This window comes from Sardina pilchardus, chromosome 18 (genome assembly GCF_963854185.1).
Source record: "Sardina pilchardus chromosome 18, fSarPil1.1, whole genome shotgun sequence".
Taxonomy (NCBI): Eukaryota; Metazoa; Chordata; class Actinopteri; order Clupeiformes; family Clupeidae; genus Sardina; species Sardina pilchardus.
In genome coordinates this window covers 14,573,010-14,599,547 of record NC_085011.1, presented here as the reverse complement: position 1 = coordinate 14,599,547, position 26,538 = coordinate 14,573,010, and the positions used below count along the sequence as shown (strand labels likewise).

Genomic DNA, 26,538 nt, shown 5'->3' with positions numbered 1-26,538 from the left:
ACTGTATGAGAGAAATAAGCATAGGCTAGAAGTTACACAACTCAAAAACAGTCGCGAGACTGATACTTTCGAACCATTCCATGTCTCGACCTAAACTGCCTCCTGCGTTATTCCAAAGTCACCTCATTTCCCTGTTTGTATCCCTCCCCTTACCAAGTGTCATATGAAGGGACCTCCTCATTTGGGTTCCAGGTTTTTACGTTGGCGAATCACATAGTGTTGGAATCTATTGCCTTTGTCTGACAAGTCATCCATCTCTATGCGAGGGGGGACTGTGCGGGGGAGGGGGGTTGCAGCTTTTAGAAACAGACACATGAAGAGGGGTTTCATTCTCAACTCAAGCTTCTAACAGGCACATCCCATTCCGGAGGAGAGGGGGACCGCAAACCACAATCGGCGTGTCCATGTTTTCCCTGTCATCTTTACACATACCTGATCATACTCGAGCGCTACCAAGTACGTTAACAGCAATCGAGGAATTTTCTACTGCAGCCACGGACGAGGACAGTTGAAGAGACATTGCATTCTTTCCTTATTACTACTTGTAGGCTATGCTGTTGAATGATATTTAGAAAACAACCACGTCTTGCGAATGTTGCTGCAATGTTGTAGAGACAAGTGATGGTCATGACCATACCCTGACAAAACCGCAAATTTACGCCGAAGGAACTGAACAGCAAGAACAACTTCTCGACATTTTCAAGAAGTTACTCTGCGAGTTGCTGGAGGCAAACTCTTTCCAGACGGATAGATTTTTAAATTTCTGCTCAAAGCTGCATTACACAGGCGAAACGGCGACCTCAGTCGACTACCTTTCCCTCCTTTGCTATCCAATGGATATTCATTGCAAAGCAGACCCCTTCTCGGCGATGCACCGTAAGTTGAAAATATATGTTGAATCAACTAAGTAGGCCATCACAGGAAAATAGTGTTATTTGCTGATAAAGATTAATTTTAACAAGTAAAAGGAGGCAAAATACGGGGTTACGTTGGCAGAGTACTGTTTATGGCTGTACGTCGCATTGAATAAAATATCGTTTGCATTTTCACTTGCTTAATGTTATAACAATTAAACTGTCCCATAACTAAGCTTTTCCGATCGCTTCTGTAGTTCAAAGGGAACGCACCATAGCACATGCTACTTTTAATTTGGCATGGTTTACTTCAAAGTCGGAGTAAAGTCTGTGACAACAGCACCCTCGCTCCAAGTTGCGTAGTGTTTCATTTGAACGTTTTAAATTGAATAATTTGGGTTGAATGGACGACCGATGTCCATATTTAAATTGCTGGTTTCATTGAGATTCATTTAACGGGTCATATTGTATTTGAATACCAAGGAAGTAAAATTATATGCTGCCAATTAATAGCCCAAGTCATCCCGTGATATAAACGCAGTTTATATATTTGTCTCCAAAATAGGTGAATAAGAAAATGCAGTGGATAATATTTTCTAATGTTTTAGTGTTTTTATGGATAGGACCATATGTCAAATTTCGACACTTTATTAGGCCTACATTATACAGTTATTATTGTAGACATATCTCGGTCTAAGTCTATCAGCTCCATATGGAGACAGGTCTACGTCAAAGTTGAATAATTAATTCCCAATCATTTCGCTGTAGACTCCACTATGTTTGTAATATGAGTTATCAAAGCTCTTTTTAATTATTTACAGTAATTGTGCGAGGAAATTTAAACAGCTTGAAACATAATATCTGCGACATGTGTTTGGCCGCAGTGGAAGCGAAGGGTAGCCTATACGAAAGGAAAATATTGGCCCTTATGTTCCATTGCTGGCAAAAGAAAGAACTTGATTTAAGCTGATTCTAATTCACCACGAAATTATAACGCCCATGTCCTTTAAACCTACCATGGAAAAAGAAACAAAAATGATGTTGTATGGCATGCTTATAATTAGTTTTTATTATGTATTGTTAAAGGGCCGTATCACATAGCCATAGCAAAATATAAAAAGTTGACTGATAGATGCACGTATGATATTTATAAAAAATATATATCAGGCTACTTATCCAGTCAATTTAGACTACATTAGGCTAAATGATTCAAAGCCACACTATATTTATAGGCTTAAATAAATCTAAACTCTAAAACTTGGTGATCATTTTAACTTCTTTAAACCAATGAAAGGGCATGCATGTCAAGTTAAAGTATTAAACAATGTTGCTTAAGTCTATAAAGCAGAAAGATTGACAGTCGTCTTTATGTTAGGCGAGCGCACGCGTTTCTGCGCTTGTTTGGAACTGTTTTGGTATGACGCACGACATTCTGAAATGTAATTTCAGTGTGATGAAAATGTCGTATCCTGTTTGTTTTCTATATGTATGTAATGTTATGGTTTCCTCTGTGTGTTGTTGTATCCCATATAGGGCATGGGGGTGTAAACCAGCTAGGGGGGGTGTTTGTGAATGGCAGACCCCTACCTGATGTTGTGAGGCAAAGAATTGTGGAGCTGGCGCACCAAGGGGTCAGACCTTGTGACATCTCCAGACAACTCCGGGTCAGCCATGGCTGTGTCAGCAAAATCCTTGGCAGGTAAGGAGGGAGAATTTGTCAAAAGAAAAAAAATGTCCCACAAGCGTTCAGCGGTATAGCTCTCCAAGCATTCCGAATTAAATTAATATTTCACCACAGCACATGGACATAACACCACATTTATTGATTCATTGGTGTTATTATTTTTATTTGTAAAATGTGTCCATAGTTCTTACGCTGGGAATATTTGGGCTGTAGTCTGATACATGTTCTTTTTCTTATATATAAAATAACAAACTATCAAATTACTTTAGGGTTATTACACTTTGTCAATAAAGAATATAGGCCATCCCATACATTGGAGAAGAATGCATTTTGTATTTTGTTTTCTAATAGTTCCTGAAAGAATATAAATATTCAAGGAATAGTGCACTATATTGTGCACACGGGGAAAACATTTAGAACTAATCCAAATGACAAATCGCGACAGTACAGTGGCAGAATTTGCTCGAAGGGTTACATGTATAGATGGAGATGGGGTTACTCAAAATGAACACTTCTTCTAGGCTGCTCATGAACACAGAATGACAAGAGTATAATTGTTTTTACAGTAGGTATAGGCTAAAGACAAGGGGAGAGTCTCATGTATAGCCTACTGATTATTCAAATCACTTGTCGAACACGGATAGAATTCATTTAGCTGCAGTTAACTGCTTGCTGAGCTCAAATCCTTTCTTTTCAGATACTATGAGACCGGCAGTATTAAACCTGGAGTTATCGGGGGCTCTAAACCAAAAGTGGCAACTCCCAAAGTTGTGGACAAAATTGCAGACTACAAACGGCAAAATCCAACAATGTTTGCTTGGGAAATACGGGATCGACTTTTGGCCGAAGCTGTCTGCGACAATGACACTGTACCTAGTGTGTCATCCATCAACAGGTAAAATAAATTAAAACATTTTCCTTGCCGTGTTTTCTGAATAATAGAGGGCCGTTTCTCACCAGGACTTAACTTGGCAAAGTATCAAAGGTTAAAGACGTTTGAGTGGTGTCTCGGAGAATAATACGATTATGTTGTGAACATTATTGCCGGTGGAGAAATACAAGGCAGAAGGCAGCCAGACTTGTGTTGTTCATTACGCACCAGTAGCCTATATATTCGAATACGCTTAAACCATCATGTTGAATTATTCGTCTTTGGTGTTATACCCTTAACGTAATGCTGAGCAATGAATGACTGTTTATGCGTTAAACGCGAAAGACAGTGGCATATGATCCTTGTAGTCTACTTGGTGATCTTCATTGTCCAACCCGGGTGGTCTCAAAACTGCAATTCAATCTCAGTGCTTTCCACAGTCAAGAGTAGATCTATGGTTGAGACCACGAGAATCACATCTGTCTGCATGAAAACCAATCAATACTCTGTAACCAGATCCAGTGACGGTGGGAAATACACCTCACAGTTGTTCAATATCAGACCACATTGCGTTTGAGAATACATTTTTCACTGTCGTGTCTTGAAGAGTAAATTTAGCTTACTACTGCTGAGACGCCGAGCTATCAAACTGAAACAAAACTGATTACAACATTATTACACATGCCTACATATGCTTTAAACTGTATGTCGCCTAATTCAATGTAGCCTATAGCGTTCGAAGCAATTACCTCAGTATAACATATCATACTTTGTTTAATAATAATTGGTTAATAACAATAATTATTATGGTTATAATTAAAACAATAATGGTCGTTTTACGTGTTTTGGATTTTTGGTGGTCAGTCGTCCAAATGTTAGAGACACGAAAATGTGAGCATTTCATGGCTCGTGCATTACACTATATCTGACATTGCCGGTATAGTAAAGACATTGGCAAATTAGTGCGGGGTTATGTAGAATGTGCTAAAGTGAAATAAATCACCACTGCCTCGTGTGAAAATACACACTTGTCTCGGATAGTCGGTAAGAGACAAAAAACGTCAAGGAAGAACAAGGTGAAAAAGTCTTACCTGCAAGAAAGAGAAATTAACTTTGGTTAGGAGGCACTGTTCCATTGAACTAGCCATCAGCATTACATTTTAATGAGCTGAAGAGAGATCATGGGCCTCTCCACACCAGACATTTCTGTGGAAAAAGTAGAGAAAGGAAAGAGCCTAGAAATTCATTTCATGCACCATGGTTGCTTAAAAAGGCCCATTTGAACAGACTTGAACACATGCATGCATGTGGTAAATTCTAAATATATATTAACCTTGGTTTCTAATTATGGTAAAGTTATTCATATGTGAAGCACTAAGGGCTTTGTTAATGCTCAAGAAAAGGTGATTGTGTACTGCAGAAGGAAGATGATGAATTCTGTTAATGCTGTTATTGTTTAAATGTTCTGTTATCTCAGTAGTTATTTGTTGTATTAGACCTTGACAGAATTACCTAAATACTTAAAAATGCATAGTAGCCTACATTATAAAATGGTGATCTTAAGAATATGAGAATTCGTAAGAATATGGATTTTTAAATATGCTATAACATAGTGAAGAATCGGGGTATGTGCAGTTGGGGAAATTGACCTCTGCTCTGTTGACATTAGAGGATGGCCCAAGTTTAAGCACATTTTCCCCCCATTAATAATGTAAGGTTACACACACAGTGCACACTGTGTCATCAGCAAAGGGAGGTCTCAGCCACTGAGCCACCTTCAGTGCATGGTGGTGAAGTCAAGAGCCTAAGTGGCTTTCAAGCATATTGATTCATATTTTAACAGGGGATTTTCTGCAACAGATAAAATCATTAATTCACCCCATTAAAATAGCTTGTTCAATACCAACAACAGTGATCCAAAATAAAAATGTAAGTCCTTGAATTATTTGAAGTCCCTCAAATATGGCATGAGGTCAAATAAATGTTGTGGCTAGATGTCGAAAATTCAAATACGATATTGATGTGGGTTGCCCACCCCCATGAGAGTTCTTTAAAGGAAAGAGGTTTTTTTTAGATGTACACAGGAAAGGTGCTAAATTCCTAGGCCTACTTTATGATCTGTTATTGATACATATTCAAAAAAGGGCAAAGGTCTTTTAGGGAAGTGTGTTCACTTCTATGTGTTTAAGTTGTACTAAAAAATTAATTTGTGCGATTTTGTGATAGAATCAGATACTTTTCCTGCCTGTCACATGTTTTATAATCCTGCCCAAGCATCTGATGTCCCAGCCAGCCTATTCTCAACTTGTTTTTATCCCAGAATCCTTGTCAATAGATCCGTATTCACCCCAGTAACTTAGGATGTTTGTCTGAAGCAATGGTTTATCAGTGGCACTTGAGAACTTGTGTCTAAGCTATCCTTTGGCTTGGAGAGGAGCAGAGGGGAGAGAGCTGTGAGTGAGGAAGGCTGAGGGAGAAAGAAAGGGATAGTCTATTAAAGTGGAGCCAGGTAGAAGCACTGAAGCCCATCATTGAGGTGAATTGATGTGATTTCATGCTTTGTTTGGAAGATCATTCAGACCAAAGTGCAATGAAGATTTCCCCCATATCACACAATAAAGGCAGAAAGACTATCATATTTCCAAACCTGGAATTCCATTTGATTGAATCCACTCTCTCTTGGGGTAGCCCCCATTCAGCCAAAGACTCCTACATTGAAATTGGCCTTAATGCCCCTAGATTGGTTATTTGTGACAGAATCTGGTGTATCTACAATTCAAGGCCCAAAACAACCTTCAAATTTACTCATGTATTGAAGTAAATCACAGTGCATGCGCATGTGCCCCCCCCCACCCCCATCTCTCTCTCTTACTCCCGCGAGAGAATGGTGTGTTCCGAAAGAGGTATTGATCCAGTCCTGGTGATTTTTGCAGGATTATACGGACCAAAGTTCAGCAGCCTTTTCATACATCGCCGGACGGAACAGGAACTCCCCTCAGCACCGTGGGCCACACCATAGGTGAGCAATGGGACCGGCTCCACTCAACATGGACACACACCCATCCAGTCTGCATACTAATCTGTGCACTTTTGGAAACTGTAGGGCATTTTCAGATCATGTAAATACCCTGTACATATGCCGTAATTTCCCGACTATTAGCCGCGGCTTATACATTGATTTAGCTAAATTTCTTCAGCTATGAGGTTAATACAGGGGGGCATTTAATATGGTTTTGTTTCTTTTAACTAGCATAAAACACTGTCCTGCGGCTTATACACAATGCGGCTTATATGCGGGAAATTACTGTATCCATGTGCTTAGATATTCACTGTAAGATGACACTGCTTTCAATCTGTTTTTAACCCTTTTGTTAGAGGATGTTTGAATATGTGGATAGTCTGTGAGGATGTTCCTATTCCATGACTGAGCCTCCGCTCTTTTCTCCAGTCCCCAACACTGCCTCACCCCCAGTGTCCAGTGCCTCCAATGACCCAGTCGGCTCCTACTCTATCAACGGCATTCTGGGAATCCCCCGTTCCAATGGAGAAAAGCGAAAACGAGAGGATGGTAAGAAAAACGTGGATTATTCATTTCTGGTTTATTTCTCACTCCTTCATTAGCCCCTCTGTATGTGTCATCGCGTGACCCTTCCACACCCATGCTATATGTGCCATGCTATATGTGCCATGCTATATGTGCCATGGTCAGATGGTGAGGGCACGGTGTTTGATAGCGTTTCCATTCACACCAGGAGTATGTTTTTATTAATTCTCTGTTATAATGTCAAATTTGGAAACTAAATCAGTCATCAATACACCACGTAACTAATGTATCAAACTTTTATTGAGTGGAATCAAAGTTCTATTTTAAAAGCACAGTACAGACTACAGTACAAATAATGCTACACTGTGTTCATAGAATTTCAACATTTTGTCTTTGCCATGTAGCAAAGCTAAAACAAAACTCCTCTCAAATATGTCTGCAGAGATGTGTTTGCAGAAAGGAGAGTAGGAGACGTTAGCCGTCTGATAACAATACTCAATAGAACTCAATTGTTTAGTTTAACCTCAGGAACAAGGGGGCACTGGGGCATTAGAGGGTTGCTTTGACCCTTCTGCAGACCAGCTTGGAGGAGGGGGGGCTTTGAAAGAGTTTGTCAGGGAAATAACATGGCTTTTTGAACTCACAGAGCGACAAGTCAAAGGCAGGATTTTCCCTCGGTTAGTTAACGAGTGGATATGTAGTGCCTGAGGCCTGATACATCATTGGTTCGGCATACAATAGGCTTTCTTTTAATGCTATTGAATTAACATGAATCTGGTGAAAAGAGTTAAACAGGTGCGGGGTCAAATCACTACAGTGAGTGAGAAAGGGGATCAGGTAGTTGCTGATGATTTCTTAAAGCATTTATCAAAGCGGGCCACTTGCTTCTCTTATGTTTCCATTTCTTTAGTTCTCTGGAGTGGCAACCACTTGGATGGGAGGAAAATAGGATATTGTAAGTGATGTTAGCCACCCTTTTTCTTGCTCTCTCTGTCTCTCATAGGCCACTCACTCCACTCTGTGTATGTGTGTGTGTGTGTGTGTGTGTGTGTGTGTGTGTGTGTGTGTGTGTGTGTGTGTGAGAGAGAGGGTGGGGGTTGATGGTGTGTGCGTGTGTGTGTGTGTGTGTGTGTATGTGTGTGCGTGAGAGAGAGAGAGAGAGAGAGAGATATGTGTGTGTGTGTGTGTGTGTGTGTGTGTGTGTGTGTGTGTGTGTGTGTGTGTGTGTGTGTGTGTGTGTGTGTATGACAGAGACTGTGAGTAGGTGTTTATCTTTATTGTTTTTAGGCAGTGATTTTGATTGGGATTACAAACATCATACATTTATAGGCATACAAAATATTATATTATACGACGTAATAAATGGGTTACTTGGTTTACTGTGATAAACAATTATAATGGCTAAATGTTTTAAACAGAAATAATATCACAGTTTTAAAGTATTTTAGAATAACTAATAATGGTAGTTGATAATTGTGGTCGAGGTAGGAGAAGTAGCTGTTTTGTTGTCAAACACAAATATTAAACAACTGTGTTGACTGTCCTTATGAAGACCCCACGCCTGGTTAGTTAAGATGCTGCCAATTGTTTAAAAAGCTTGGTGTTGCTTACACATAACCTTTTTTTACACAAGAGAAGCTGTGCACCAGAACATTATTTCCTCTTCATAGTATCCCAGCACCCTGGGGCTACACAAGAGTTATTTAGCATGGCATAGTAGACTCAGGGTTCATTAAAGGATCAGAGGAGTTGACTGAGAGTGCACTGATCAAAATATATGATATGATATGATATGATATGTTATGCTATGTTATGCTTTACTGTGTTATGATGTGCTATGCTACGATGTGCTATGATATGATATGATATATGCTATGCTATGCTATAATATGATATGATACCGAATCCCATGAAGTCCTATGAAGGATAAGTGTACCTGGCTGGTATTTTGAAATGGTGTGCCATAGCTGGAGAACAGGGTTTCTGTTCTGCCCAAATCTGCAGTCAGCGGTGCCCTTTAAGAAGGGGGAAAAAACGAGTCCCCATTATAAAGGGGATGTAGAGATAATGTAGTGTAACACGTGTTATGTACACTGGGTCTTCGTGAGCGGAGTTTCAGGGACATAGGTGTCATAAGAGCCATTAATCTGCCATTGTCACGTGTTATTGCAAATTAAAAGTAGCATGTTACACTCGCTAGCTGTGGGTGATGTTGACAGTGGTGAAGAGGGTTGAGGGGATGGGGTAAGGTTAGGGTGGAGTGGGTTGGGGTGGAGTGGGCTGGTGGAGTGTAAGGCTCTCTAGATTGGTTCTTTGGGTGGCAATGGCTTCCCACACGTTGAGCATTGTGACATTTAAGAGAATTTGCAATTCTGCAGCGAAAAAGCCATTAATTCACAAATTAACATCCCTCCTTCCTCTATCGCTGATGTGCAACCTATCGAAAAGACAAAAGAAATAGCCTCAAGGGAAAGACAGACCTTCAGCCCTATAGAGATTGCTTTATATGTCTAAGAGCAGCCATACCAATTACACTGCTGCATAGAATTCTCCCTTATTGCTGCTGTAACGCAAAACCTGCCTCAATTGTTTTGTGTACTTCATTTATGATGTGAAATAAAATTCTATTTCTGCCAAAATTATGAATGGCAACAAGGACTAGGATATTTTCACTCAGTGAGTCAAATGAGGACAAAGTGTAATTAGGCTACCACCTCACTGAGACTCTTCCTTCACTGAGACAGACTGTATGTGAATTCCATGATCCAGACAATGACTGACTCACCATGACCTTGCTTTGGCTGATAAGCAGGTTGGCTTGACCGTACTGGGTCTACCGTCTATTTCATCCTAATAGTAAATTATGGGGGGTAAACAGGGCCATCTTAGGGAGTAGCAGAAACAAGTTGTCATAAATTTACAGACAGAAAAAGAGCAAGAAATCACAATGTTTTTTTATCAAGTGTGAGGTGTGTGTGTGTCTGTGTGTCTGTGTGTCTGTGTGTCAGTGTGTGTGTGTGTGTGTGTGTGTGTGTGTGTGTGTATGTGTGTGTGTGTGTGTGTGTGTGTGTGTGTGTGTGTGTGTGTGTGTGTGTGTGTGTGTGTGTGCGTGTGTGTGGTGATAGTGCTTTCAAATATATAGCAAGGAAATTATTTGATCTTATATAGGACTAACAAGACAGGTAAAGGCAGTATTGTTGAGGTCCAAAGCATGTTTTGCAGGCTCAAATAAAAACATGATTAAAGGAAACAGCCGACGGCTTTTCGCCTAAATCTTACGCCTCTTTTGTGCCAGTGTATCAATATAGGCCAACTATAAAAAGAAACCAGGACAAATATATATAATGCATCCAAACCAAGAAATGGATCAGCTTTAAAAAATTCAATAAGAACATCCCACCAATTTCATCATCATGATCACCTCGGTATAAAAGAGAGAGCCAGAGATTTGAGAAAGGCCATGGAGCGTAACTGCAAGTGCAGAGGGTGTCAAGGCTTCTTATCAAAGGACACAAAGGTTCAGGCCCCTGCTTTCCAGCTACATCTGCATTCAAGCAGACACAGCCCCCCAGCCCCCAGCCCCCAGCCACCCTGCTGGTGTAAACGATACCACGAGAATCTGTCCAATGTTAAAAGGAATATAAGATTCACACGAAGAGCAATCATGTCTGAGAAAGTCAATTATGAGTACTGGTGCTGGGAACTAATGGCGCACTGCATCACTCTGGTGTAAAAGAGACGGCGAGGCGAGGCGAGCAGGCAGAGAAAAGGAAGGGGAAACAGGACAGTGAGAAGAAAAGAAAGAAGGAGAAAAATGTATTCATTAAACGGGTTCCAGTACATTGCGTCACAGTTTAGGCACTGTCTGATCAGGCCATGAGAGTCCAGTGCCTGGGCTGTGCTGTAGGTGAAGGAATAAAGGCATCTCAATAGGGAAGGCCGGACGACTCTTGAGTGGGCCAGAATAAAAGAGACGAGGCTTTTGCTCGCGGTGTCCGTTGCTGTCCACTCCGGTGTCTAGCGCCGCTAAATTGAATTAATAAGGTGACATAAGAGGAAATTAACAGATTTGGTTGAGCTGCTGCCTCGGCGCCCCCCTCCCTCTCGTGGTCTCTCCGCGTCCATATGGTAGTGTTATCTGTTTAGACACCCGTCTCCGTCACACAACGCCTCAGAGGAGCAGTCTTCTCCGGTTCAACAGGACAAACGTGCTTTGTTTTCCTAGTGCTTAATGTATGTGTATATCATATATGTTAGTGTATAAAGGTGGGAGATATGTAATATATCTTACTTAAAGGGACACTTCACCGATTAGCATTAAGCTTTGTTTCTTTAGAAAACCAGTCATGTTTTTGAATGGTCGTGCATCATTCCCTCAGTTTGCCTTGAGATGGGAGAAATATTGATTTCAATGTTGGACTTCCTGCTTTCAATGATGTAAAAATCATAATTTTACATCATTGAAAGCAGGAAGTCCTATTCATGTGTTTCATTGAAATCCGTATTTCTCCCATCTCAAGGCAAACTGAGGGAATGATGCACGACCATTGAAAAACATGACTGGTTTTCTAAAGATACAAAGCTTAATGCTATTAAGTGAAGTGTCCCTTTAATTATTTGACTTGATATAACAGTCTCTAGATATAACGATTTGTTCGAATCGTCACCTGTGTTAGCCAGGCTAAAAGACCCAGACGGCTTTGGAGAAGTTCCATCCTAGAGGAGGCCATGAATAGGATTTCATCTGCCTCATTTGCCTCTCACAAAGTCCTGCCTCTGTGGTGTGATGTTATCAGCATAGAATAGATCAAAGGCAGCAAGACAGTGTGTCCTCTGTCTAAAGGATGTCACACCTGCTATGGAAACAAAGTTTAAACCAAAATGTAGCTTATTGGCGTCTTACAGTAATAGAAATCCCCCTAAACAATGGCCAGCATCCGTAAAGGGTCGTGTGTGTGATGTCAAGTGCATCTTGAATCACATATTACAGCAAAGTGACAACTTGTTTCTGTCTTGCAACTACAGGATTTCTCCTCTGGGCTTTGGGCTGGTGGGCCAGTGTTGGGAGAGCAGTAGGTTTTACAGGGCAAGTTATCTGATCTGAGTGACTGCTGGTCCCTCGGCACTAGGGTACTAATGCAGAGACATGTCACAACAAACACACTGGAGTTTGGCCATGATCGATACAGAAAACACCACACACTTCATGCTGAGAACACCCAAGCCTCTCTGCCTTTCAGCAGGAAACCTGAAGCCTGTGTGCCCATCACAAGCTGCACGTGTAACGCCGTCTCAGTCAGTCAGGAAGTAAATAAATGCTCACATACAGGACATCCAGTAATTGCCATTACGCTTGTGTGTCTTTGGAGAAGCTTTAGACAGCCTTCAGTGACGTTTTTCTTCCTTCTCAAAATGGAAATGTGTTGTGGGAATGCTTCTCCTCAACCTTGTCCTCAGCTGTGGAGGCCGTGGAGGCCCTGCAGGCTCAGGGGGTTTGAGTATGGGAAGCATGCTTCACCACGGTGAATGACAAACGCCTGGTTATTGATCGCATTTTGCACTTAGCCCAGTTGATAGAAAGTAATTAATGACTCTATTTTCTTCTGTACCAAAGAGAACAATTGAGTTTTATACAGCAGCAACATTCAGTGGCATAAAAAGACCCCCAAGGGGGCTGTCCGTGAGAAATGCTCCCTCAGCTACACAGTCCTATGATGCCAGGAAAAAATACATGCAACCTCACAAGAGATATTAACCAGGAAGGGAGAGAGAAATGACATAGGTTACCGCCACAGTTTGGTCATTAGAATATAGATGAAGAATATTTTACACACTCTCATACACACACACACAAAACACACACACACACACACATAGAGAGAGAGAGAGAGAGAGAGAGAGAGAGAGAGTCCCTCATCCACCTCTCCTTGGATCTATTTCTCCTTTAAAGGCAGGTTCATCCTGTGGCCTCAGTCATCGAAAAAGGTCAAGCTACGGGGTAGAATGGCAATAACGCCCCTGAAATGGTACTTTCAGTGAAACATGATTGATCAATTGAATTCCATAGCACAGAAAAGTGTGGGATTAAGTAGAGTATTATACGCACAATGAGTTGAGGCATGATGTTCATTTCAAGTTCATTTCGCCTCCCTCCTGCCACCAGATCAGGCAATCAATAGGGCCCTTGCATATCATATATCACCGCTCTCTCGGCAAGGGGAGAACATAATCTGCTGCAAATTTAGAATGACAGATTTGTAAGGGAGCTAAAGCCCCAGACTGCCAGGGGGCTGTGCGCCGGGTGCCGGGGAGACACGGCTGCTGCGACTGCTAGGGGGCTGTGCGCTGGGTCCGGGCCGGGCCCGGGGAGTGCTGCAGACTAGGCTGCTGCGACTGCTGGGGCTTCCCGGCGCTCCGCCTGCAGCTTTCCTGGAGGGCTTTCTTTTTTTTTCCCCCGTTCCTGGATAGAGAAAGCAAATTGAGGAGAGGGACAAGAGGAGAAGCCCCCACGCACCTGTTTTAACAAGGTGATGGGGTCAGAAGCTTGGGGGTGGAGGAGGATGGGGGGGGGTTGTAGAATGCTCATTTGTTTAAAGAGTGTGACTTGAGGAAATGCATGAGCTAGCAGCTCTCTCTCTCTCTCAAGGTAATTGTATTCATCGGTGGGTCGGCCCCCATCTTTTTCCCAGGAAAGCAATCTTAAAGTGAAAGCAGAATTACATTCTAAAGGAAATTGTCCCTTTAAATAATAGCCCTGTATTTCCAGCAGCACTGCGCAGGAGATGAGAAAAGCCTGTAATCGCTACTGCTCTCCAGAGCTAAAACACACGCTCTTCCCAACAAGTATATATTTGCACTGAAGGTAATCCATCAATTACCGCGGACCTATCACATCATGACGGTGCTGATGCTGTGTGAGGATGGGGGAGGTAGAGAATTCTCTCCCTCTCTCCCTTTCTGCCTCTCTCACTCACTCACTTACAGTACTCACTCCAGAATCTCGGCAGGGTTTGGTCTTTTGTGTCTCTCCACAGCCATTAGGGTCTGTTTGAAGCTAGTGCTGACTGAATTTGAGCTGATATATTCCAATCTCGCAGCCAGCCCTCCCCTCCACAGCTAGCTGGTACTTAGAGCAGCTCCAGATTCAGCTGAGTGAGTATGTGGACGGGAGGGGTGCTGGGGGGGTGGGGAGGGGGGTAGGGGAGCGTGGAGTCGGCCCCGGGGGTTTGGGATGCCAGGATGTGTGGGGGTGGGGGGGGGGGGGGGGGGTTGTGTGGGTTTTGTGGGGGTGGGGTGGAGATGCAGAGCGCATGGTACTAGCATGTGGACCTGTCACTCTCTCCTCTCCTAGATGGTTCTGATGGGTCGGGGCCGAACAGCGATTCTCAGGGCAGCGTGGAGAGTTTACGGAAGCACCTGAGGGCAGACGCGTTCACCCAGCAGCAGCTGGAGGCTCTGGACCGGGTGTTTGAGCGGCCATCTTACCCGGACGTCTTCCCCACATCGGAGCACGTCAAACCGGAGCAGGTCAGTAAAGCGGCAGCTACAGTAGACTGACCCACTGTCCTCAATCCACCAGTCCACTCATCCAAGTTATTCAAAAGGGTCAGAACAACCCACCTTCAAATAAAAAAAACAAACCCTCAAAACGTTCTCAGTGTTATGAAGAAAACACTGGCATAATTAAAATGTATACTCGTGCACTTCTGCAACAAATTGAGAATATCTCATAAAAGTTAACATAGTGTATACTCAGTTTCAATTAATGAAGATGTTGAAGGGAACGCGTTCACTTATTACACGAGAAAATTAAATATCAAAAGCCGCAGACTGATTGCATGGACTAATTGTGGCAAAAAAATAAGACGTGTCAAAATCGGATGTGTAAATAAAAGGCCTTCTTTAAAAGAAGTGGGCCACAGTGGTTAACCTTTATTTACTTTCATTAGACTATTAAACAACAAGAGACTATTAATTTTCCATTGAAACTACTGGAGGCCCATAAAGAAAAAGCAGTGGCCTAATTGAGTTCATTTCAATTTCTGTCCAATCACAGAGCATTACACTAGTGATAAATCAAGGGGACAGGCCTCACCCTTAGCAGAGGGCCTAATTTGCAGCTAATTACAGAACTGATTTCTACTGGAAGATCAATACCAAAATGAATTGGAAATGACTTGCAATCACAAAGAGAAGAAGAGAAAGTATTTTTAAAAGCAAAGAAAGAGGCTTGGTGTTCAGAGTGAGAAAGAAGAAGGGGGGAAAAAACGGTCCAGGAATTGCCTAGAAAATCTGTTTTAATTTGATGTGGTATTAATCACACTGCATTCCCCCTTTTATTGGCCCTTCCACCCCTCACCCCCCCTCATCCCCTTTTTCCTTTTTAACTCTTGAAAGGGCGGATCTATTAGCCCATGTCTGGTGTCTGCAGAAAGGGTATTAAAAAGCCATTTTGGAAATGCAAAACTCAATGGGTTCACCCCTCCCACACTTCTGCCAGCCATTTGGTCATCCCTTTCAGATCCACACTCTGTTGCCCCACACCCAACCTGTCCCCGCATGAGAAAATGGCCGCCGTGCATCTGGGGCCCTGTGGAACAGAAGCGGGGCGTCCGCCCGTTTGCCAGAGAACAGTTGTAGGGGACAATCAGAGTTTATCTAGAATAAAAAAAGACAAGACTGGGGTCACCGGATTTCCCTGTGGGACAAGGGCCCTTTGAGGTGCACAGATGTGAGTGCGCTCTCTCTCTCTCTCTCTCTCTCTCTCTCTCTCTCTCTCTCTCTCAAACACACACACACACACACACACCATGCAGATACACACATTATGCAGACAAACACACTCACACATACATTGTGTTTACACACGTCTACAGAATTCTAATGCATATTGCATAATCTGAAATTATTGAGCACATTCTAATGTGTACACAAACATGCATTCAAATACTTTTCAACACTCAGAACTACAAAATGAACAGCATACTTATTTAGATATTTTATAATTTGCACATTCTAGCCATTTTTTTTAAATTAATATTTAAATAATAATTTTTAAAAACATACAAAACAACTTAACAAAACGCATATAAAAACAAACAATAAAACATCCCTATGTTATCCTGAATATTTTTTTAAACAGACATTTAAAATAAATATTTTAATCAGAGACTATTTAGTTCTTTTATTTTCCGGTAAGACGGCAAGGTTGACTTCTCCCGTCCTTTACAAACAAATGTCCCCCTCTGTAACAAAGCCTGAATGTTTCCTCCCTTGGCTGGTCAGGGGGATGACTGCAGTCAAGCACAAAAGAGCAGCTGACGCCCAGCTTTTCACTGGGCTCCAAATCTGCTCCCTTCCCTGTGCGCGGCCTTAATGTATTCAGCCCACTCCTGCCCTGTGCCTTTCTGTGAAAATATACACACATTAGTGTCTCTTTACACTAGACAGGGAATTTGGGGGAGTGGGAGGCAGTGGGTGGAAGTTTAGTGCATATTACCAATTCCCGTCCAAGTGTTTGAAGTTTCCAACCTCCCCTTGTTGGCAGGCTAACGAATACTCGCTACCAGCACTGAACCCCGGACTGGACGAGGTCAAGCCCAGTCTCTCGACCAGCGCCAGCTCGGACCTGGGCTCCAGTGTGTCACAAAGCTACCCGGTGGTGACAGGTAAGACCCGCGAGGACCCTGTGCCCACAGCAACGGCTGCCTAGCGGCCCCACAAGGCCACACGAGGTGTTTCAAATGTTTCCTGGATGAGAGAATGAGGTACAAATATGCACTGGAGAGTTCTGGGTCAGGGGTGTTGATCTGACTGGAGTTTGTGCGGAAGTGAGATGCATGGGCAGATGCCAGTGTAAGGGGCAAGTGCTTGTCTCTCTAGAGTGTTTCAGCATAAGAATTGATTACTTTTGGGGTTCATGCAGTCGCCAGAACGTGACAGAGTTCAGGTGGCATTGATATACAGTAATACTGTGTTGAAGGTTAATAGGATAGGATAGTAGTAGCAGTGACTCTGTAAACACTAAACTCAGGGGCATATTTTGAAGTGTATGAATAGCACCTTTAGTCTGGATACCAGTGTGGATGTTTTGGAGCTGCTCACTAGGCTGCCATGCTTTTCATCCCTTGTCTGTTGTTTTTGTTCTGACCTGCCTAATGGCTGCTGAGCTAATTGAGATATTGTTTCATTTGAGCTGCTGTTATTACCAAGCAGAAGGTTAAGTTTACTGATAGCCAACTGTCAGGGTTGAGATTAATACACCGAGCTTTTAATAAAATTCACATAATTATGCAGGAGCCATCAAAGCCAATGAGTCCGTGTGGGCGGAGGACAGGATGATTGAAAATCGCAGTGGCCCTTCTCAAATGATAGCCAAAGTGAGCACCAGGCCAAAAAAGAATAGGCTTTTTTTTCTCATTAATATGTGGGAGGTAAGTTTCCCCTGCCCCGAGACTTTGGGCCTCGTGAGAAGAAAGGTGTGTTTTTGTCCTTTGTGGGGGAGCGCGGAGCTCCCTCGTGGCAGGTGGCCTTTCTTGCACCTGGGCCGAGCTCCTCGGGGGCTCCCAGGCCGGGGCAGAGCACGGCTCACTGGGCACGAGGAAATCAAAACTTCCACCGCTGAAAAAAAAAAAGCGCTTGCTCTGTTAAATGCTTCGACATATTTTTTTTTTTAGCATACTACTACCATTGATAATGATAAACAGAGGCAAACTTATTTTTATAGCTTTGTTTAAAACACAGGGATATTTCCTGTTATATTATGGTGTATCATACCATATCATTGTTATAGCGTAGCAAAAATATAGTTATTTTTAGTCGTGAAGTTTTCATTTTTTTAGGCTGTTGTTGGTTCAATTAGCAGATAATTGTGTATTTAATCTGGTGGGTTTCTATAGGAGAAATGCATTGTAGTGTAGTGTCTGTGGAAAAAAACGGTTGTGTATTGCTTTACAAACGTATGACAGACCCTGGAATAAGGAAGGTGCATAGAAAGCATTTAACTATTCTCCATATTTAGAGTGAGATCCAAACCTGAATAAATTATGTCTTTATGCTAAAGATTATGTTTGTACCATGTTTTCTCAGACCAATTAAATTCATGCAGTCATTGATCTGGTTGATTTTATGTCCCAAGATTTGCATAATCTATTAAAAATGAATGATTAATGAACTCTTCAGTGCAAACAGAAATTGGAAGTGTAAGGACACTGCACAGGCAGCTCAACGCGTGCTTTTGTGTCTCCTGTTCCTCGTGGTAGAGCTGAGCTACCTGTGTGACGGGCAGGCAGAAATGAGAGAGGGATTTAAGAGCACACTGTTTATTAAGGAGACGTAGTCATTGGAGACCTCTGTCTGTTTTAAGAATAATTTGCGTTCATTTTGCGATTTGCGTTTGTATTTTCTTTTTTTTTTTTTTGCGTTAATTTTGATGGAGGGACAAAGAGGCCCGTTCATGTGGACCTGCCTCAGCAGTTTTGCATTCCTCCCTCTCGTTGTGTATGGACAGTAGAGAAGCACCATGTCATGCTTTATTCAAGCCCAGAGAAAGGACCTGGATGGACTCCAGAATATGAGTCTTGTTTTTAAAAGGGCCGTTTTGCACATACCTTCGCAATGAATTGCCACTCAGGATTCCGAGGCTCCTGCCCCGCTGGGCACCATAATCGGAGTCTTCCTGGTGCCAGTGGGATGGCCCCGTGTAAATGGGCACCCCTCTGTGGGCCTGAAAACCTGAACAGGTGCTCAAGGGCTCTCCCTGGCTGGGAATCTTCAGACGAATGGCAAAATAGAGGGAGCTAGTCTGGCTCTGTGAGAGCAGAGAGAGAGAGAGAGTTCCGTGTGCGTCCCGCACTTTTCTTGGGTTTTGCTGAAGGTCCATGTAAGTGAAGAAGGAGAAGCGGCGTATGCTGCGCCGGGAGAAGAATAGCTCGCTTTGTGTTGCCTACGGCCTGCCAGTGATTGGCAGCTGAAATGTATCCGAAGGAGAGCCTTTTTACTTAAGTGTGGCCCTGCTATTCTCCAGTGAACAGCAAACAACAAGCAGCCACCTAACCTGAGGGGCCCAGTGTGTGGCCCTCTGACAAACTGCCTGTGTCTCTGTACAGGCGGAGGGCCACAGGCACCCGACAAACGAAATTAATGTTTGGCTTGTTCTCACCGTCGCAAGCTAACCTTTGAGCACACGTTTGGTTATTAATGACTTTTACTTGGGTCCAAACATTCTTTACTTAGTCATAATTAATTGGGAAGGAGCCTATTCTTCCCAGCCAGTGATAAATTGCTACTTTGTGAATATAGAGAATTGAGGTTAATGGTTTCAGTGGCTGTTTCTGGTTTATCCAGATGCAGAATGTAGTAATTCTATCCCCTAAAGATGGCAGTGCAGGTGACTTTGCTCCACTGGTTCCATATAAAAAGGGAAGGTCGTTTGAGTTTTTTTTTTTTTTTTTTCTCTCGCTGAGTTTGAGAGAAGCCGAGCAGAGGTGAGGTGGGGAAGACAGCAGTGGAGAACTCTATATCCAGGGTGCTTCATGTCGAGATGTGTTTTGTTGGGAGCGCGTCCTCCAAGACCCGTGTTTATCCTCCATCTCAGCCATCAGCAGTCTGACAGGCCTCGGGCGCACGGCTCCACGGCTCCGGCTTGTCTCTGGGACAATAAGAAACACCACTTTTGATTAGTTTCGAAGTTCAGTGGGCTTGAACACGCCGGAGCCAGTGCGCGCGAGTGAAGTGTCTCCGTTTGTTTGACAACGGCTGCTGCCTGCCTGCGCGCGGGCTGTGTGAAAACAGGAGCCTAATTCCACTCTCTCACTCCTCCAAACCTTTATTGGCCTCCAGGGCTTTATCTGGAAGTGCTGCTTTATGGCTCTCATCTTCCTCATACAATGTAGTCATTGGGGATTGTCTGCTGACTTTATTTGTCCACTTAACCCTTTGTTGTGCGCAGGATTGTTGCTAAAGCGTTATGGTTTATGTAATAGCTGGAGGCAGACTAAAATGATTGTGTCCATAATCATCCGTCTTTCCAAAAATCTTGCTAGTGTAGGTCATTTTGCGTAGTGAAAAGGGATGTGGATCCTGTAATTGATTTGTGTGTGTGTGTGTGTGTGTGTGTCTGTGTGTGTGTGTGTGTGTGTGTGTGTGTGTGCGTGCGCCTCTCTGTGTCTGTATCTGTGTGTGTGTGTGTGTGTGTGTGTGTGTGTGTGTGTGTGTGTGTGTGTGTGTGTGTGTGTGTGTGTGTGTGTGTGTTTGTGTGTGTGTGTGTGTGTGTGTGTGTACGGGGAAGGGAAGCCAGTTAAGTTGGACAATTTCCTGGCATCTGAAAAGGGTTGTCAGGATTGTATCCAATATAAAGGGAGCCCTTATCTTAATGAGGAATCTCAACACACAGTTCAGTTGTAAAACAACAATAGTTGGGAAGCAGCTAATGAGGCTATCATGGTGCTGGGTGAGCTATCCCAGCGGACAACACTAACAGAGCTGGGTAGAAAAACAGAGGGGGGGGGGGGGGGGGGGGGGGGCAGGGGGGGGTGGGTTGCTCTCCTACTCATTACATGGGTTGCAGTAGCAAATGCGACAAAATGAAAACTGTCAAGGCTCATAAGACATTTTAAATTAAGGTTTGCGCTTCAAAGCGACTCTTTTCATCTGTGAGTGTTTCTTGTTTTGCGCAGACATTGTTTTTTTTTATCTGTAAACCTGAGGGAAATCTGGCCACACATTTGAATCTGATTTATTTCCCTATAGCTCGTGTTTGCAACACTGAGGTGATTTATAGGAAGAGTCTGTATCATGTACTGCGCTTAAATAGAATAGAATTATTTCAGTAAATCATAGCTCAAGAATGAAGAGACGGTTTGTAATGTTTAGACTCATTATACAAGGAATGCTTCCAGAGGAATTTGAACTACTCAGATATAGTGCTATAGCAATTTGAAAAGTAATGTAAGAGGATTTGTCCTGGCCACGTTTATTAAAATATCTTTCACAGAGGGCTTGGTCAATAACAGGTCATCACTTTACAATGTAAGCATTTTGATATTATGGAGCACTTTATAAGAATGTAAACCCTATTTTAGTTGGCATCATGTGTGGTGTTGTATACACTATACACCTGCAGAGCCGTGTGTGTCTGTGTGTGTTTGCGAATGCATTTGCATGCATTTGTGTCTGTATGTCTCTGTGTGTGTGTGTGCGTGCGTGCATGTGTGTTTGTGTATGCGTGTGTGTGTGTGTGTGTGTGTGTGTGTGTGTGTGTGTGTGTACATGTGCGTGTCTGTGTGTGTGTATGTGTGTGTGTGTGTGTGTGTGTGTGTGTGTGTGTGTGTGAGTGTGAGTGTGTCATTTTTCAGTGAGCCCTCTGCCCTCAAAATGACCCTTTGACTTCTAGTCACTTATCAGAAACACTTGTCACAGGTCAGAACTTCACACTCCGTGGCTTACGCTTATTGGCTTACCGTGAACACATTCCTCCGGGTTTGACTGACTCTCCTAACAACGTGTATGTGACCAAATACGCCTGCAATCCTCTGAAACATGCAATTAGATTAGAGTTCAGAGGAGACAATCAGAGCCTGCGTTACACTTTCCATGTCAACAAATTTACATTCAAACAAACTGCATGAGCACTTTTGATTTTGTGATATCACCTCCATTATTCATAATTCATTTTTGTGTGTGGTATGTTTGCGTGTGTGTGTGTGTGTGTGTGTGTGTGTGTGTGTGTGTGTGAACACGTCTGTCCGTGTGGGTATGACTGTGGCTGTGCTGTGCTGTGCTGTGCTGTGTGGTGTGGTGTGTCTGGGTTCTTGTTCCATTCTTCACCTGGCAGAGTGGCATCCGTCCTCGGTGTGTGTAAAGCGGGAGCCCCACGAGGCTTCTCTGGCCCCCTTCACCCCCTCCTCCTCCTCCTCCTCCCTGGCAGCTGTGGGCCTAGCTGAGCTCCTGCCCCTCCAGCCCAGCGTGTCAGTAGATGCCTCCACCCCCTGCTGCGCTGCCTATGCCCACCATGGCCCCGGCTACGGCCAGTATGCCAGCCAGCCTATTATAGCAGGTACACTACAGCCTCCTCCACCCCAAAGCACTGAGCTCTTGCCCTGCGCTGGAGGGGAGAGACCGCAAGCTACTGTAACCCCGTTTCAGACTATTGAATGAACAACTGTTTGTCACTGTCTATTGAAAGTTAATTGTTTTTCATTTTACATTTTTTCTATATTTGTTCAAAAGCGATATTTTGAAGGTTTGATCTGAAGTTCGTTTTTTTTTGGGTGGTGTTCAAGAACAGCCCAAACAAAATCGATTTCTGGATGCTCCTCACAGAGATGCCAGGGGTCAGATCCCAGGCTTTCATGTTATCAGCCAAATCCCAGCATGCACTGTGCTTTCAAAATATGTGCGCTTGGTATTATACAAACAGCCTGCGACTTTGACCGCCTGCCTCATTAATGACCGCCAGACCACTATTCCCCTCTCGGACCTCCTCTCTCCCCCCCACCCCCCCTCCACACCCCCCCACACCCACACCCACACTGGCCCTCCTAACAATGACACAGGGCCCTCTGAAGCCTGAGCCCAGAGCCGCCGTGGGGCCTACGTGCCTCAGAGGCAACCAGGCCAGCCAGGATAGGCGGCCGTCAGCCCCAATTACAGGGCTGAATGTGGAGCTCCCAGTGCTGCTTTTAGCCCCTAACCGACGGCAGCAGAGTGTTTGAGTGTAGCCAACAACCGCGGTGAGGCTGTAGGGTGTACTGTACTGTATGGCTCTGTTCTGCTACAGGCCATGACTGAATGAGAGAGTCACTTAGGCCATCTGTGATGTTTATGTAAAAGGGGATTGAAGGATGACAAACGTGAACGTGTGCAATTAGGGGCGATGGGTCTGCGCTGCAGCAAGAGCGAGGCCATTTATGGAGTGCTGAACTTGGGTGTCAACCTGAGGGGTGAAGCTGGATACGCCACTCTGGATTATACTGTAGTTGCTCTTCTGGCTTATTTACTGTTCCCCAACTTACAATGGCGCGCTGTCTTCTCATTTCTAAGAATTTGCCACATTAAGAGAGCTAGAGACATTTCTATGAATTCTATACCATTTTTTGGTATGTGTGTTAATTAAAAATGCAAAGCAGTTGATGTCTTACTGTAATGTTTTATCCATGTGTTTCGGCATGTAAAGATAGTTTAGATGTAAATACTCACTATTAAATGTAAATACTCACTAGTAAATACTACTCGCAAAATATACTTTCTTTCATTTAAAAAGATGTCAAGATGTCGTTGATGGTGTAACTTCTGTCGAACTGTTTTGTACAGGTACATTTCCTAACACCTCTGCCTTTTGTCCCCGCAGGTCGTGACATGGCGAGCACCACTTTACCGGGATACCCCCCTCATGTACCCCCCACGGGCCAGGGCAGCTACCCCACTTCAACTCTTGCTGGAATGGTGCCTGGTAAGTGACATTATGTTTTTATGGTGTCATTAAATTTAAGACAGGTCGTAACATTTTGAGTGTGTAGTTCTCACCCACTCACTGTCTTTGGGAAACCTGAGGACAATCACAGCCCGGCTTGTGCTCCTTAAAGATGTGCTCACCAAAGCCATAATAATGGCACAAACTCACTGGCAAAATTACCTCCATAATCCATCCTAATGCTCAACTATAAGCACTGCAGTTAGTTTTTCATTATTTCATCGCTGCGATTAATTACGATATCTTTGTTCTTAAAACAATCCGTGGCATAAGAGGAGAGGTCTAGAGAACATGGTGCGTTCTGAGGATATAGTCAAAAGAGACGCAGGCAGAGGACAGATGATGACTGGCGATGAGACAACGGCTTTTTTCGCACTGGGCTACCTACCACAACACTGACCAGAAAGAGTCTTTCGCCTCAGCCCCCGGTGGACATCTGTGTGGTCTCTGGCGGCGTCGGCTGGCGAGGAAATTTAGCATACTCAATAAGCAATCAGTGGCGAGGATATAGGACAGTTCCTCTCTCCGCTCCGCTCGTGCTCCTGGGCTCATTATCCCGGTGTGTCGGACGGCTCTCCCGGGCCGTCGATAAACACGGGCTCCCATCCTGCGCCGCGACGCCGCCGAGCGTATCTCTTTCCCCTCTACTTAACCTGCAGTTCAGGTTCACAGCAAACAGTTAAGGGTCACAAAACAGAGGCTGGGAAGGGCTGTAAATATTTAAATCACTATCTCTCTGAGGGACATGGCTTGAGTTTCACCGCGAGAGCCCGCAAGGATGCAATCTGGCAGCCGGCTGGATACCCTCTCCCAAATCAACAACAACAACAACAACAGCAACAGCAACAGCAGCAACAATGACCCAGACAACATAAGCACACATGCTCAGCCCTGATGCTACTCTCAGATTAGCCTGGAATGCTCTGCTCGGCTTTCACTGTGTAAAGGCCACCGCAGTCTCCTTAACAGGTCATGGGATACTGCCAGAGACAGAAAAAAAAATCAACAACTTGTGAAGGAGTATATGGAGGCATATAGAGAGGAGACTGTACCAGCAGTATTTTACATCATACCGCAGAAGAAAGGATTTGCCCGCCCCTCCACCCCCTATACCCCACCGTCACCCTTGACTGGTTCAGCTGGATTCAACCTTTCAATGTGACCATGGTCCCAGCGAACATGTGTACTTCACTCAACAATTTAATTGCCTGACAGCTTTCATTTGCTATGGCAAAATATCTTTACATACACATCAAATGTGTGTTTCATCCCAGATACATTTTCTGTGGTCACACACACCAAGAGATTCTTGAATGCTACCACTACAGGGTTTTTTTTTCTGGACATCCATCAGCCTCAGAATGGTTAGGATTTAGTGACAGACCTCAAAAACTGTTAAAGCAGAAGCCATTCCTCACCAGGTTCATCTAGGAGCCAGTCTTTATTGTCTCATAAAAGAGAAGCGTGCTGGGACCAACAGCATTGCTCACTGACACCCTCCCAGCCTGCTGCCTGGGACTGTAGTGCTGAATAAGAAAAAACGCATGGAAGCAAGGATCCATTGGGTTTTTCATTTAAGTCCTCCAGTAAGGTTTTGGTTAAAGTGTAAACTAAAGTCATACACAAGGGGAGAAGACAGAAATCAACAATAAAAAAAAGTATGAAAAATTATCTTGAAAAAAATATATTACAAGGTATTATCTGGCATCTTGTGGGGGGAACAACATCATTGTCATGTACTCTATCTAAATCCATAAAGATCTGCATATCTGAGCAAGACAAATACTTAACAAACACCTGTACCCAAGATTATTTGAAACTAATGTTGAGAGGAAAGTAAATATTTTTTGTGTGTGTGTTTTTTTTTAGGAAGCGATTTTTCTGGAAATCCATACTCCCACCCACAGTATACAACATACAATGAAGCATGGCGGTTCAGCAATCCAGCATTACTAAGTAAGTAACAGTCCTCTTTGCTATTTTGTATTATATGAAAGTAACATTGTACTATATTTTGAGACAAACATTATTTTTACTAAATTAATTGCCATTGTTTATATTATGTGTAATTATTGGTCAAATAAAAGGTATAGCCAAACACTGAGGAAGTCATCCTTTAGGATTTTGAGATGATCAAATCAGCCACTTCTGTCTGTGACATACAGTAGCTCCACCATGTAAGGGTTAGCCCTGTAGCGTGTCCTCATGGGAACTGATTTCCATAATCCCACTGTCTGTTTCAGCTCCACGTTTTGCTGTCTCAAACGGTCCGCTCTTCTGTTAACTTCCAGGTTCCCCTTATTATTATAGTGCCGCGTCCCGGGGATCGGCTCCGCCCACTGCTGCCACTGCCTATGACCGCCACTAGTTACCATGGAAACCAAATCACACTGAAGGACCATGGCGGAGGCCTCCATATCGCACCAGTCTGAATGGTGTTAAAAAAGACAAAAGACAATGGCTCCAAAAGAAACCAGTTCAAGGGGGCAAGTGTTGGAGATCAAGGGGATCAGCTGATGGGCGCGAGATCCACACCCACTGAAGTCCACTCCCCGGACCCACAGAGCATTCAAAACATCAGGCGTCGTTCTTTTACACGACGAAGACCTGGCGATTTCCACAGGGAACTTTGAAAGAGTATAGAAATATATATATATATGTATATATATATATATGTATATGTATGTGTGTATATATATATATATATATATATATATATATACATATACATACATATGTAAAACACATATGTAAAACACACTATAAGAAAAAGTGAAGACAGTGTGAAGATTACAAAGTAACAATTGATGTGTTTTTAAATGGTTTTCTTTGCTATTTCTTCTCATGAATCAACACATTCCTGACCATGACTAACATCAACGTATCAATGCTTACTTGAGGCCTGTGCCGGCTAATGCCAATGTCCCACTCCTCCTATATGAAGAACCCCACACACAGCAGCCCAACAGCAGTCATATGCCAGAACAGTACAGAGACAGTACCGCACAGGGCTGCACATGTGCACTGCTCTCCGTGTGCCCATACAGAAAAACACAATGTGCAAGTGTGAGTCTGAAACAACGGACATGAACTTTCTGTGATACACAATCAGAT

At 43.4% G+C, this 26,538-nt stretch overlaps 1 protein-coding gene across 4 annotated transcripts; it reads left to right on the top strand.

The window, feature by feature from the left end:
* The first annotated feature begins 614 nt into the window (after positions 1-614).
* pax2a (paired box 2a) lies at positions 615-26,052 on the top strand. 4 transcript variants are annotated; one of them, XM_062519347.1, is made up of 12 exons: positions 615-876; positions 2,388-2,553; positions 3,236-3,433; positions 6,343-6,428; positions 6,858-6,977; positions 7,864-7,908; positions 14,305-14,480; positions 16,501-16,621; positions 21,787-22,008; positions 23,302-23,403; positions 25,294-25,380; positions 25,716-26,052. In XM_062519347.1, exons 1-12 carry the CDS (start codon positions 834-836, stop codon positions 25,790-25,792), a joined length of 1,443 nt encoding a protein of 480 aa, XP_062375331.1. In that variant the 5' UTR covers positions 615-833; the 3' UTR covers positions 25,793-26,052. The 4 variants fall into 4 exon arrangements, with proteins under 4 accessions (XP_062375331.1, XP_062375328.1, XP_062375329.1 ...); XM_062519344.1 differs by lacking the exon at positions 7,864-7,908 and having other exon boundaries at positions 717-876; XM_062519345.1 differs by lacking the exon at positions 21,787-22,008 and having other exon boundaries at positions 717-876.
* The last annotated feature ends 486 nt before the right edge of the window (positions 26,053-26,538 follow it).